This window comes from Scylla paramamosain, chromosome 18, assembly GCF_035594125.1.
Source record: "Scylla paramamosain isolate STU-SP2022 chromosome 18, ASM3559412v1, whole genome shotgun sequence".
In the NCBI taxonomy this organism is placed as follows: domain Eukaryota; kingdom Metazoa; phylum Arthropoda; class Malacostraca; order Decapoda; family Portunidae; genus Scylla; species Scylla paramamosain.
Window position 1 is genome coordinate 2,306,016 of NC_087168.1, and position 14,990 is coordinate 2,321,005.

The 14,990-nt window shown below is 40.7% G+C and overlaps 1 protein-coding gene across 1 annotated transcript in view; it reads left to right on the forward strand.

The window, feature by feature from the left end:
- The window catches only part of LOC135108991 (uncharacterized), a 98,538-nt gene that overhangs the window by 70,340 nt on the left and 13,208 nt on the right, over positions 1-14,990 (forward strand). Inside the window, exons 2-6 of the mRNA XM_064019922.1 lie at positions 5,432-5,623; positions 8,696-8,764; positions 9,440-9,570; positions 10,077-10,187; positions 13,990-14,080. Of these exons, the coding sequence (XP_063875992.1) occupies positions 5,438-5,623; positions 8,696-8,764; positions 9,440-9,570; positions 10,077-10,187; positions 13,990-14,080 (588 nt within the window). The 5' untranslated portion in view covers positions 5,432-5,437. The remainder of the gene's footprint in view (positions 1-5,431; positions 5,624-8,695; positions 8,765-9,439; positions 9,571-10,076; positions 10,188-13,989; positions 14,081-14,990) is intronic.

Here is a 14,990-nt window from a genome sequence, read left to right on the forward strand (position 1 = left end):
TTAGTTTGGAAAGTAGGCTTCATAGGTTGGCGTCAGCTCACCACTCGATGCTTCTCTGCTTGCTCGTTGTGGCTGTCATTAGATTATTACCGCTTCATTTGTTTGATTGATTGATTGGTTTGTAAAGGGAACCACTTCAATAACACATTAGCTGAAAATGCTGCTTCTGCAAAAGGATATACTCGTACTTCTCTCTTAGATAGTTATGTAGTCTGAAAAAAAAAAATACGTATTATTTTTTTTTTTTTTTTCCCGTGTGTCTATGCAAAGTATTTTCACAGTGCTCAGAGTGTTAACAGCGCCACCAATGCAGGGAAAGGTTTACATTCATAAGCATGAAAAAAATATATTCTTCCCATATAAATGCAAATATGTATAAAAATCTTACTAATTATAATCTGAGAGTGGAATTTTATCCAGTACATTCGACATAAAGACCATTTTCTTCCTGGTTAAATGTATATGTGTATCTTACTAAACATAATGTGAGAATGAAAATTGATCCCATTAGATATAAAAGCCGTGAAATTAGCGTTTGATTCAAGAGGGGAAGAGATGGGAGCGTTGCTGGCATAGACTCAGTAATCAGGTTGCTAGTGCCGAGTCAATAGGCAGCTTTAAAAGAAGATAACTAGAGATAATAGGTGGATATAAATACGTCTTATAAAGGTACTCCTACGTTGCAACTTCCCTTATGTTCTTATGCTCTGATGCAAGAACCGTAGAAAAAAAAAAAAAAAGTTACTTGGCTAAATATACTCTCGGGGAATTGCACCGCTGACTTCACGGAGGTTCAAGGAAAGAATTCTTGGTGCAGGGACAGACAAAATACGAGTCAGAGAGAAGAGAAAATTAGTAATTGAGGCAGTTTTCTTTGTCTTTCCTTTTAATGTAGACCTAAATGTTTCCAGTGTGTGAGAGAAGACGAATGATAAGAGAGGGAGTTAATAGGAGGCAAGGATAGTGAGACAAAAGGAGAGACGGAGATATCTTTTTTTTTTTTCTTTTTATTGTTTTTTTATGTATATTATAGGAGTAACTGTTTCCGATATGTAAGTGGGCACAGTAAATGAGAGAGTGAGTCAGTTTTTGGGGAAGGAAATGGACCGTGAGAGGAAGGAGAGGAGATGCGGTTGTTTTCATTGTTTTTTTTAATTTATGTATTCTTTTATTTATTTGTTTATTTATTTATTTATTTATTTCTACTTTATCTTTTCCACATAGAAGTAACTGTTTTCGATACGTGAATGGGGACAGTTGATAAGAGAGTGAGTCAGTGTGGTGGGAAGAGGTGAGGAAGGAGAGAGAAGGAGGAGAGAAGGAGATGCATTTTGTTTTCTTTTTCATAGGCTGTGTGATGTGAGACCAAAGTGAGGGAGTCCGACGTGGGAACACTTTACAGGCTTTCTTTATACAAAAATGTTCTTGTATTTACATATATCACATTATCCATTCGCTGACCTTTTGTGTATTTTATTGGCTTATTTACCTTGATATATTCCCGATTTTTTCTTATTTTCTTTCAATTTTCAGCGCTTCCAAAAACTGTTCATGATAATCCCTGTGGTGTTTGTGGTACTGAACTTGCTCAAGAGTCAAAACAAAGGACAGACAAGATTATTAAGGATAAGACAAACAGTCAGTTCAAACTTTATAGAATTAGATTTAAAGGGAGATAGGAAAACATAGCCTCTCAAATAATATGCTAGCTGGCTGGAATAGACACAGTTATCATGTTGTTAGTATGTAGTCAATAAGGAGCTTTAAGAAATTAGACGCACCTCACGTCATGCGCGGAAAATTTTAAACCTGGAACCGGAGTGGGCTTACTGGTTTCTCTATACTGTGAGTGAGTGTGAGTGAATGAGTGAGGAGGTTTGACCTGTCGCTTGCCGCACATTAGATACCAACACGTGAATTCGTTGTAATCCGGTCGTAATGGGGAATGACTGACTAATATATTTATGAATGATATCGGACAGAATTCAGTAAATGTTCTTGTCATCGTCTGCTTTCAACCTTAACACGAGTCTGTTAAACTATCATTAGAATCATGAACACTCCCCTGAAAAGCGTGTTAAAAAAAAATTGGTAATTAGGGTACTGCTGCTTTTTCCTCTGATGGCGGTGGTGGTGCTTCTTCTTCCTCTTCTTCTTCCGTAGACTTACCAGGATCAGTCCCGTCCTCACTTCTTCCTCATCTGATGGCAATGGAGCTGCTGCTTCTTCTTTCTCTGATGGCGGTTGTGGTGGTTCTTCTTTTTTCTTCTTCATCTGATGGCGATGGTGCTGCTTCTTCTTCTTCCTCTGATGTCGGTAGTTGTGGTTCTTCTTCTTTCTTCTTCTTCCTCTGATGGCAATGGAGCTGCTTCTTCTTCTTCCTCTGATGACGGTGGTGGTGGTTCTTCTTTCTTCTTCTTCCTCTGATGGCGATGGTGCTTCTTCTTCCTCTGATGACAGTAGTGTTGCTGTTGCTTCTTCTTCCTCTTCCTCTTCTTCTTCGGATGATGATGATGATGATGATGATGTGATGATGATGATGATGGCGGTAGTCTTTGGAGTTTCCAGGGTCAGTTGCCAGAGTCGGTCAGACAGGGGAGGGTAGGGTGTTGCACACTCATCTCCCCCTTAAGTCAGTCAGTTTGGTGGTATGTTGCCAGTCAGTCAGGTTGATGGGGAAGTGATGCAAGCTCACCTCCCCAAAGTCAAACTGGGAGATTGAAGACTGGGGAGGGTAGGGAGGTGCTGCACACTCACCTCCCCTGCTCCCCAGAGTCAGTCATGGTGAATCAGGTTGGTGGTCCTTTGAGTTGCCAGGGTCAGTCAGGTGGGTAGTCAGTCAGAGTGAGGAGAGCAGGAGGTGCTGCACACTTACCTCCCCTGCTCCCCAGAAGCAGTCAGGTTGGTGGTCTGTAGAGTTGGTGAGTCAGACTGCTGGTCTTTTGAGTTGCCAGGGTGAATTGCCAGAGTCAGTCAGGTTGGTGGTCAGTCAGGATTTGGAGTTGCCAGGGTGGGTCAGGTTAGTGGTCAGAGTCAAACTGGAAGACTGAGGAGGGTAGGGAGGAGCTGCACATTCACCTCCCCTGTTCCCCAGGGTCGATCAGGTTGGTGGTCTGGTGGTCTTTGGAGTGTCTAGGATCAGTCAGGTTGGTGGTGCCAAGTCTGTAAGGTAAGGAGGTGCTGTGCACTCACCTGCCTTCCTCCCCAGGGGAATGTAAAGAGGTGGTGCGCACTCGCCTTCCCTCCTCCCCTGGGGAGGGTAGGGGGGTGCTGCGCACTCACCTCCCCTCCTTGCCTGGACAGCTCCATCACCGTACCTGTGTGTTTCAGGCACACATGGTGATGAAGTGGATGCTTTTTGTAAGTTCTGGGAGGGGGTTCGAACCTCAAAGTGAATTACTCTACCCACTGGGCCTCGAGGGCCATCTCTCTCTCTCTCTCTCTCTCTCTCTCTCTCTCTCTCTCTCTCTCTCTCTCTCTCTCTGTAAAGTTGGTCTATTTCTCCATCTTATGCCCAGGCCATTAAATATTAAAGAAATATAATGTGAATGATTTTTATCACATTATCTATTTGTTTATTGTCTTTTGTGTGGGATTTGAACGCTGACGTCCCACACCTCGAGTTTACAAGACTCACTCTATCCACTAGATCATGGGAACCCTAAGTCATGTTGCGGTAAAGAAGATAGTCTATATTTGAACACATGATTTTCCTACCTGTGTTCATGCGGAACCAAAAGTTCAGTAAGAATTATTCTAAGAATTACTCACAGCGATAATTAGATCAAATTGTGGATTTGTGGGAGTATCAGTCATGGAGTGCAAACAGTAATAGGTGAGATCAGAGAACTTTAGAGTGGCGGGCATTCCTTTGGTCTGGAGACTCCTCCTGGAACCTCCCCTGTGCTGCATCATCACCACCACCACCACCACCACCACCACCACCACCATCATTACCACCATTACACTTGTCCATCCTGCAGCACGAGAAGGACTCATCCCAGAGACCCACGGATTGCTTTATTCATAATTCACGTTCACTATCAACATAGATATCAATTTATGTCATCCAAAAACGTTGGTGAAAGACTATTGGTAGCGAATGCCCTTAAAGCACTCACTTGTTCCTCACACGGGATTTACTGATCAGCAGGATGAAACCTTCCGACGGGGAGGAACCACGGCCGTGGGAGGGATTATGGAGGAGAGTGTAGGGGGAACAGGGAAGGCCGGGAGTGTGTTTATTCATCATAGGTATGAAAAAAGAATACTGCATAAAAGAATAAAGACCTGTGCATGGTAACTTAACAATCTCTCTCTCTCTCTCTCTCTCTCTCTCTCTCTCTCTCTCTCTCTCTCTCTCTCTCTCTCTCTCTCTCTCTCTCTCTCTCTCTCTTTATCTGTCTATCTATCTATCTGTCTATCTATCTATCTGTCTATCTGTCTATCTATATAATCATAACCACACTACAACACCATATGGGGTCAAACTTCTGATATCCTTTATTTGCTCGTCGACTGTATTTTCACAGTTTGGATTGATTTCTTGAAAACCATCGATGGCAGGCTAAGATGGCGTACTGACCTCATTAGTACCAATACTTCTCTACGTCCTCACAAGATAATATACATAGTAGCAGTTCATCGTATAGGCGTAAATAATCATAATAACATTTAAGAGTGGGGCAAATTACGGACCCTTCCCACCGCTGTTCCCCATGTGAGGCGATGCGTAATGAAGTGGTACTGTTGTTGTTGTTGTTGTTGTTGTTAGTAGTAGTAGTAGTAGTAGTAGTAGTAATAGTAGTAGTAGTAGTAGTAGTATTGTCATCATCATCACCCCATCATTGTTATGTAGTTGGTTTGTGTTCTTTTATTTCCCTGACGTATTTTGTAGGTTGTAAGTCTTGACAGTTCAGTATTCGTAGCATTGGAGACTTTGTTTTTGTTCCTTTATGCACTCTGTACGGTGGCAATGATATCTACATTTATTTTCTTCTGTATTTTGTTACTTATGTATTTATTTTATTTGTTTTGCAGAATTGATTTATTATCATATTACGTGATTTTCGCTTAAGTTAGTATTTATGTAGATTTAGTTATTTGTGTTGTGTAGGATCATTTCTTCCTAAGTGCCTTGAGGTTTGTGTCTTCTCTTCTTTTATGTGCACTAGGTAAAGCTGCACGCTGGAATGATAAGTGTTACTAATAATGATAACAGTGATTATTGATGACAAAGTAAACTGATGAATAACTGAAGCCCTGAGGCAGACTGAGTGGTGGGTGGAGCTGAAGGCAGCGCATCTCTGCAAGTACTTCACGTCATGCGCGAAAAATTAAAAAATCGGAACAAAAGTAGGCTTACAGGTTTCTTTACACAGTGGACATAAGCAGGCAAACTAACACCTCCGTTTTCTTCTCGCCTCCCCAGAACGCGATGAGACTCCGGACAGCGGCAGAACACAAGGTGGCGGCGGTAGTGGTGGTGGTGATGAGCTTGGCGGCGCTAGTGACCTCCGCCCCACCCCCACCACCCCTCGCCACGCCCCGCCCGGACCTGCTCGCCCTCACTCAGGACTACTGGCACTGGAAGACGCAAGATTACCCACAGTTCGCCACTCAGGTCAGTCCAGGCTGTGTCTGTGATGCAAGTGATGTTTAGTTTTGCGAGGTACAATGTATTATTAGAATGGCCTGTGTTCTTAATGCTTTAGGCTCTAAGGACTGTTTTCAAAGGTCGCGGGGATAGTTAGTCAGGCCACTCAGGTCAGTCAGGGCAGTATCTTGACAGTCTACGGTTTTATAAGGGTATCTGTAACGTAACAAAGTTTGGTTTTGTAAGGTATTATTACAATGGTGTGTGTTCTTAATGCTCTACGTAGGTTTTCACGGGGACTGTTTTCAAAGGCCACAGGGGTGATCAGTCGGGTTCTCTTGGGTGTGTTTTTTTTTTTCTTTCTTTTTTTTATTGATGGTGCTGAGCCCTTGTTAAACTGAAACTAGAATCGTGAAAACACCCTTGGAAACCATTTTTTTTTTTCATTGATGATGCTGAATCCTTGTTAAACTGTAACTAGAATCGTAATAACGTCCTTGAAGACTAATAACTTCCATTATAACATGGGTTGTTTTCTTTTTTTTTTTTTTCCATTGATGATACTCAACTGTTGTTAAATTTCCACCAGAATCATGAAAACGTCTTTAAAATTCTAATAACCTCCACTACTACTTTTGCGTGGGTTCTTATCTTTTATTAGTAATGACGCTGAACCCTTGTTAAGCTATCACCAGGATCATGAAAGCGGCCTTGAAGACTCCAATAATTTCCTCTACATCCACCTTCATTAATGTTTTACTTTTTTTAATAATGGCAAATCCCCTGTAAACTATTGGTAGAATCATGAAAACGTTCTTATGAGCTCCAATAACTGTTAAAAGGATATTAAAAGTAGTCAGGCCAAGACGATGATACGTTTGGGAGCACTGTCTTATCTGCCGTCCTGTGATGCTTCGCGAATACGTGATGGGTGAACTGTGATATATTTTCCATGTTTAGATCGTCCGCTTATTAATCCTTTGACTGTTAATGGCAATATGACACTCGAAGAACCGTTGAGCATTCCACCGAACACAATATAAATACAGAACTTTTTTTTTTTTTTTACTGCTGACGCTGACATTTATTACCTCATTTGCGTATTTAGTTGCCACGGCTTTCTAATTCATATAGAACAAATGAATGAACGCTCTCTCTTTTTTTTTATTATTTTTTTTTATGAGCGCTATATGATATTACTTTCCTTCTCTTTTCGTTGTTCACCGTACAATTCCTATTTGATCACTATGTTCAACTGAAAATATACTATATATTATTCATATGTGTGTGTGTGCGTGTCTGTGTGTGTGTGTGTGTGTGTGTCAGGGAAGAGTGACCAGCGTCTACTCGGGCCGTGCTGGTCATCAAGACTGTCAGCAAGGTGTGACGTGCCTTCAGTCCTCGGCCAAGGGTTTGATTTCAACTCGCTCCCTCAAGTGTCTTGATCTAGCTTTCTTCTTGTTAAAAAGAAAAAAAAAAAAAAAGGTACTAGTTAAGCCTGAATGAAGTAAAACTGTGAAGAGTACCAACAACTCAAGCAAAGAAAGTAAACATAAAGCTGTGAGTTTTTTTTTTTTTTTTCCATTAAGAGTGGCACTAACCAAGGGCTAGAAAAAAAAAAAAAGTGGAAAAAATGCCGCTGAAGAAGACAGTCCCTGTCCCTTGTCTTGGCTAGGAGTCAGGTAATCTGCTGCATTCACTATCAACATGTGTAGCGCCTTCCCTCGAGCGAGAAGTTCCCTGATTAGCTGACAGTCTCCTTACAAAACCTGAAAATTAATATAGTTTCAGCAGATCAGAGATTACTCATTGGCAGCGAGCGTAGTGGGTTACTTCACTTCTGACCACGACTGTACCTTCAGACTCGGCGCTCACTGTTTATTTTATTAGCTGCTGTTGCTGCTACCTTTCAGAATGATTATTCAATATACACAGGACTGCCTCGCTTTTTCAAGTCCTTTGATCTGATGACCGTCTGCATACTAATTCTGGCAGTTAATTGATTCTCAGCAGATCAGAGAACTTGGGATTGAGTGAAAGATCTAAACAAACAACGAGAATCACTTTTATCAGAATCAAAATCAATTTATCTTTGTAAAAATGGTTATTCTGTGTATCACTTAAAGTATCTAATGTATTTAAGATCAAAGCTAATACCATAGTTAGTATTTAATGTAATTACCTATTTATAATAACTTAATTGGGAGTGCGGTGTGTTACTCGACTTGTGAACATGCCTGTAGAGAGCGCAGGTATTTTTTTTTATTTTTTCCACCTCATGTGCTCATAGTAAAGGTACTTTTGTATAAGATGCGCAAATCGATGTTTTTATTTTAGTTTAATGGCCACCTACTCCATTTACTGTACGCTGTTGACTGAAGGTTTGCACGTTTCGCCCAGGCTGAGCAGAGGTTTTTAAGTAACCCCAGTATGTTGAGTTCCATGTCGCTCCTTGAAGCTTCCTGTTGCAGTGGTGATCAAGGGCAGTGTTGAGGATGACATGTGGCTAATCTTCAGCCACTCGACGATCGCAAAAAAAGAAATATCAGCTTCCGGCAGCACTCCAGACTGGAAAATCCTTAAAAAATCGCGCGCGCGCACACACACACACACACACACACACACACACACACACACACACACACACACACACACACACACACACACACACACACACACACACACACACACACACACACACACACACACGTACAAAAAAACAGACGTGGAAGGGTAAATGAGTACCGTTGCAAAGGCTGCATACCGAAACATCATATGATCTGGGACACTATTCTGAAAGATTTCTGTTCCGCAGCCCAATTACATTCAAAAGGCTCTTGTCGAAGTTGCACTTTTTTCTTTTTTAAAGGATGCTTTTACGGTTCTAGTGACAGTGATTAACAAGATTCCCACATTATTAAGAGGAGAAACTCTCTTGAGAACCCGGCTAATCATCTTTGTGGCATTTGAAAATAGTTGTGGTGAGAGAGCAAAGCATTTCAGAATATGGGCCCTGATGTGATATACGTAAATGAAAAGATCAATGAATACGTACATTTCTTTTCCTTAATTTTTTTTTTTATCGTGGTGTTCTTGCAGGTGGGCATCAACGACAACACCGCCGGTCGCCTGGATTCGTACAGCATGCAACACCTACACCAACGGAAGGTGCGTGAGAGAGGCACTGCAGCCTTGATCTGGCCTCAGTACCCGCCACTTGCCACTCTGTCGTGTTTCTCTTTTGTACTAAGATTTATTTAAGTTACGATTAGACTCAGGAAGTAAATACAGTGCACAGCTTTGGTTACTGTACTGGTTTGGTGTTTATCCTTTCAGTAGTTTTAGGAGAATCAAAGTAGAGTATTTTCATGAGCCATACACGAGGGAGGGAGGCTCAGACTAGAGTACCATTTGGTAGACTGAAGGAAGTAGTCATCAATATTCTGGTGCTTTAGTTTTGCTATTCCTTCAGTTTTGAGAGAACAGAAGTATAGTATTTCTATGAAATCTACGCGAGGGAAGGAGGTTCAGATTAGAGCATTGTTTTGGCAGGCTGCAGGAAGTAAATGTAGTGCACAGCTTTAGTTCAATGTATTTTTGTGCCTTGCTGCTCATTCCTTCAGTTTTAAGACAGTTGAGATGGATTTTTTTTTTTTTTTTTTTCACGGGGCATTCACGAAGAAGGAAAGCTCAGACTGCAGGAAGTAAATATAGCCCACGGCTTTAATTACTGGATTATTTTGAGAGAATCGAGGCAAAATATCATGAGGGAGGGAGATTCAGACTAGAGCGTTGTCTGGTAGAGTGCAGGTGTGATCTTGACGGCGCGTGTGTGGTTGACAGGCCAAGTGCGAGGAGTTCCTGCAGCGGGCCCACGACATCGACGCCTCCTCGCTCTCGCCGGAGGACTTGATCACGCTGAAGGTGTTTAAGGAGGAGATGATCACCTACATTCAGAATTTCCCCTATAAGAAGTAAGTAGTGTTTGTCATTCTGGCGGGAAGTTCAAGTTATTCGTGTCATTGTGAATTTGAGTAGATGTAGACAGCAATTTGGTAGTGAAGGAAACTTTTTTGCTGTTATGATTCTCTCTATCTTTTCTTTTCATGAGATTGATTGATACCTAATTAGATTAATGCCTAGTGATACATATTCAGACCGATACAGAGATAGATTAATACATACTTAGACTTGTAATTACTTAAATCGATACATGGTTGCATTCAAACATTAATCGATACCTATTTAGACTGATACCTAGATAGATATATTAATACATAAACTGATACATAGCCGAACAAAATGGTACACAGTCCTATAAACAGACGGATAAATACATAGATACATAGACATACGCAAAAATACTAACACCCCTTTTCAATGCACGCACTATAACCGCCCTTACATATAAGTATCCACACGTCTACCCAATCATATATCACTCCTCACATCCACCTAATCATCTGTCTACGAACCACAGATACTTCGCGCCCGTCACGTTCCTAGTGGGGCCGCAGAATGACTTCAAGAAGATGGTGGAGAAGCAAATGGTGCTCGTCTCTTACAACGACTACCAGAAGCTTTTGTCGAGGTGAGGTAGTGCTGTGTTGAGGCTGGGAGGGAGAGGGTGTGGCAGTGCTCGCTGGGAGGGGAGGGTGGTGGTACGGCTCGCTGTGACATTGCTGTGGGTAGTGTGATGTAAGGATGATTCACTGTCTTATTGTTTTTATTTATCTATTCATTTATTTATTGTATTTATTTATTTATTTTAATTCATTTCAGTTCGTGTTACGCTTATCGTACTTCACTCCACTTAACTACACTTTACTGTGCCCCTCTGTACCTGACTGCACTTTACTCCACTTCATTTCACTTAACTGTATTTCATTTCTACACTTCATCTCACACCAAAGCTGTTGTTGTTCATCCGCTGTTGTTCATTTCCTGCTGTTGTTCATTCTCTGTTGTTCTTCATTCGATTCTTTTGTTCATTCGTTGTTGTTCATTCACTGTTCTTCATCGCATCTCACACCAAGGCTCTCTTTCATTCTGGTCACAATGAAGGCGTGTTTGGAGAGTCAGCGAGCATTTGTCACTTCGTCGCCCTGCCAAGTGTCCTCACTGCCGCGATGTTTGTTCACCACACAAAAACTTTATGGTGCGCAACTTAGGGGACTTTTTTCTCTGATTTACAACCACACGTGTAAAATAAATAAAAAAAAAATATCAGGAGGCTTAGAGCGACAGAAAAGGTACTGAATGTCTCTGAGGGGCGTTGATCCCCGCCTTGGTCACAGACAGGTTGTGAGGGCAGCGGAGGACGCGAGAGGGAAGCGGAGATAACCTGTGATGTTATTTAAGCGAGAGGAAATCTGGCAAAGACAGTAAGTCTGAACTTATATTAAAAAAAAAAAAAAAAGGTAATAAAAACAGGAAATAAGTCCTACTGAAGGTGCTACTCTGTAAAGAGTACAAAAAACTAATTCAGAATTACATAGTGAAGTGCACTGAAACCTCCCTCTTGAGAGAGTTTAAGTCATAGGCAGGAGGAAACACAAAGCAGGCATTAAATTTACCAATAAAAATACCAATAAAAGGGATGAAATAATGACAATACAGTCAAGTTTCGTATTTGGGAGGTAGACAGAATAACGGTGAGAGAAAGTAGAATCTTGTGTAGCGAGGTTACGGGACGATGGCACGCATGGAGTTAGCAAGATCAGAACAACAGCATTAAAGTTACCGACAGAAGATAGCAAGAGATGCAACAAGGCGGAGAAGAGAGAGATTGAAGACAGTCAGTCAGAGGAAAGGAGCTGATGAGGCGAAATATTAAGACTTGCAATGCGCCTGCTGGTTGACTAGCATGGACAGCATTTGGAACGAGGAAGAAACATGAACAGTAAACGCAGTAGAAATAATGAAAAAAAAGTACATGAAAATAGATTACAGTGATATGAACATGGTACAAGAAGAGAAGCGGACCACTTTGAGTTAAGAATAAAGAATATGGAGGTGGAAGGGAGACGAAAACAAGGCCAAGATTAAGATGACAGTACTGTGAAAGATCTACGGGAGAAACAAATAACTTTTTTCTTCACTCATGTTTTCAAAATGTCTATCTATGTGAGGTTTCCGGCACCTAAGCTTCCCATGTATATCAGGCATCCCACTACAAATATCTCCGTGTATATGAGATTTTTCGCTTTTTATATGTATATCAGGTTTTCCACGTCGAATATTCCTGGGTTTACGAGATTTCCCAATGCTTTATATTCTTATGTGCGTCAGGTTTCCTTCGTCTGGTAGTCTTTAGTGTGTGAGGTTTTCCAGTCCGTGCACTTCCCTAACCCTTCTACAGTCCTTGCAACTTCTGAGACAAGCGATAAGTGAGATAGATGACACTCGATGCCTTTTGTTTATTTAATTTTGTACCCGTTGATTTCATGCTTTTTTTTCTTTTTCTGTGGGGGGGGAGGGGACAGCAGGGGAAATCCATAAAACCAAAATAACCAACTTATTATTATATATATATATATATATATATATATATATATATATATATATATATATATATATATATATATATATATATATATATATATATATATATATATAATAGAAAAATGCAAAAGAAAAGATCATAATTTCTCTCTCTCTCTCTCTCTCTCTCTCTCTCTCTCTCTCTCTCTCTCTCTCTCTCTCTCTCTCTCTCTCTCTCTCTCTCTCTCTCTCTCTCTCTCTCTCTCTAAAAAAATAAATAAAATAAATAAATAATAAAACACAATTACATACCAATCCCCCCAAAAAAAATATTACCACGTGGTCTGCTAAACATTTATCCTCACTAAGTCCTACACGCGGCTGCTGCTTGTAATATACATACAGAAAACGAGAAGCAGCTCCAGGCATCAAACCAGTGCTTATCGCAGAGAAGGAAGTTTGACGGGCGGCCCTACACACATCCAGGTATCTCGTGGCTGTAGTGAACGGAGGCGTGGTGTGCTGAGTGGCGGGCAGGAGGTGGAGAGCAGGTGGAGGGAACACTGAGTATGGGGAGGGTTTATGACAGCCGCTAATAGAAATGTTTATGGCATAGTTTGTAACGCGACGAGGATTACAGTGGCAGAGAGACGGAGACAGAGAGAGAGAGAGAGAGAGAGAGAGAGAGAGAGAGAGAGAGAGAGAGAGAGAGAGAGAGTGTGTGCTTTTTCTTCATTCATTCATTCATTCATTCATTCATTCATTCGTTATTCATTTTTTATATCATTTTACATTCTTTTTTTTTCTCTTTTTCGAGTAATTTATTTAGCCACTCGTTATTTACTATTTAAGACTTTTCTGTACTCTTTTACATTCCATTTCTTGTTCCTTTCTCTTTTTTTTTTTTCATTGCTTATCGATTAAAATGTTAAACTATTTACTATTAACTGTTTAACTCCTATATATTTTTACTTTTTTTCTCTATTTATTTAATTTTGTTCTTTTCCCTATTTATCGAGTCATTTATTGAACTACTCACGTAAATAATTGCGCCTGACAGCAGAACACTTCCTCAGCACCTTCGCGCCGCAGCTGCACCCAACACCCGCCGTGATTCCCTGCCAACATGCGATGCGATGCGAGGTTTTCCAGTGTTAGCCTTTCCAACAGCCCCTCGTTTTCCCAGTTCGATTTATAATATTGTTGGTGAACTTTTTCCTTCTCTCTTATTTTTCCAGTAAGTATGCAGATATTATTTTTTGTCTAATGCGACGTTTTCAAGGGTCAGTCTTGTCAACGTTCCCTCTTTTTATAATTTTATTTATTTTATTTTTTTTCTGTTGTTGCTAAGCTCTTTTATTTATTTTTTTCTCTTATTTTTTTCAGCAAGTAGACATTTTTTTTCTTCAAGTTACCTTCCTAATGCGATGTTTCCGGAGTCCTGCTTTTCCAACGGCCCGTCTTTTTGTCCTTTTTAACTTCTATTACTGTGAATTCTTTTATCTTCTCTCTTATTTTTCAACAAGTATACGATTTTTTTTTTCTTTTCTGTATTTTCAAGTTACTTTGTTAACCCTTTTTTATGCTGGACAAAATTTCTCCCTTTAATACCTAAAACTTTTTAAACACTACTTTTCTGCAAAGCTCTCGTATGTATTTCCATAGCGTAAAAAGACTAAATTAATCTTCTGTTCCTTCTCTTTGCTCTCCTGCGTCTCCATGGGAACGATTTTTACGGTGTTAGGAATGTTAACGAAAACAAACCACATTATTAAAAGGATTAAACAGCAGGATTCCAATGAATACTTCCCGTATCTTCTACAAAGGGTTGTTGTACCTCACTGCTTCATTAGTCTCACGTGTTGTGGCGCTCATCCTCCTCACCACCTCTTGTCTTGCCACGTCTTCAGGTACGGCGAGTTTCCCAGGCAGGCGCAGGAGATCCTTACACTGCTGAGGGAGAACATTGAGAACGGGATCATGCCCTCCAACTGGTCCATGGTGAGTGTGTGTGCGTCGCTGTTGTAAAGTGTGACGTGCTAAAAGAAGCAATGAAAAGTATGTCGACTAGATGATATGTGAGAGAGAGAGAGAGAGAGAGGGTTGAGTGTAGAGGTGGCAGAAGACAGAGGCTTATTGAAAAGACTAGTGAGAACAGCAACCTTATATGAACATGGGAGAAGCTAAAGAGGGTGAGAAAGAATGAAGTGTGAAGTGTTTGTGTGGCTCTCGTTGACGCTTTTTGTGAGTGGTTGTACTTGGCTCAGTGTTTGGATGTGCAAGTGTCGTTCTCCCCCTGGGTTTTACTATAGCATTAGAGTTAGTGGTCTGGAAGGGACAAGAAGAAGCGGGTTGACGTTTGGAAGATTTAAGAATTAGGGAGAAATTGTTACAAAATAGTGTTAGATGGCTGATATAAACTCGGTAATCGCGTTGTTAGCGACGAGTCGATAAAAGATTAATAGGGAGCTTTAAAAGAAGGTTAGGTAAGTTTATATACAGAGGATATAGAAGGATAAAATGTACTATATATTTCTGAAACAGGAATCGTCACTTTTAGGACTGTTGACTTTTTTGAGCTTTCCATATGTTCATGTGTTCTGATGATTTTTATTAGGAAACTGAAATGCATGTATATGAAAAAAAAAAATACCCACATTTAGTTCCTTCCTCACGAGGTCTGTTGCCGGGCAGTCTGGTGACCCCATGGCGAGATGGACTGATAGGCTTAACACTTCCCACCTCGACATTTTCATTCGATGAAGGAAATTAATTTATTGTCCGCTAATCCTACGAGTGTATATCAAAACGTAACCATGCAAAGGTCGGAAACTCCGTCCATATAGAGAGAGCGATCTTCTGTCAAAAGGAGAGTTCGTTGGCGTGTTGAAAGGCAAGCGGTTCTGTCTCT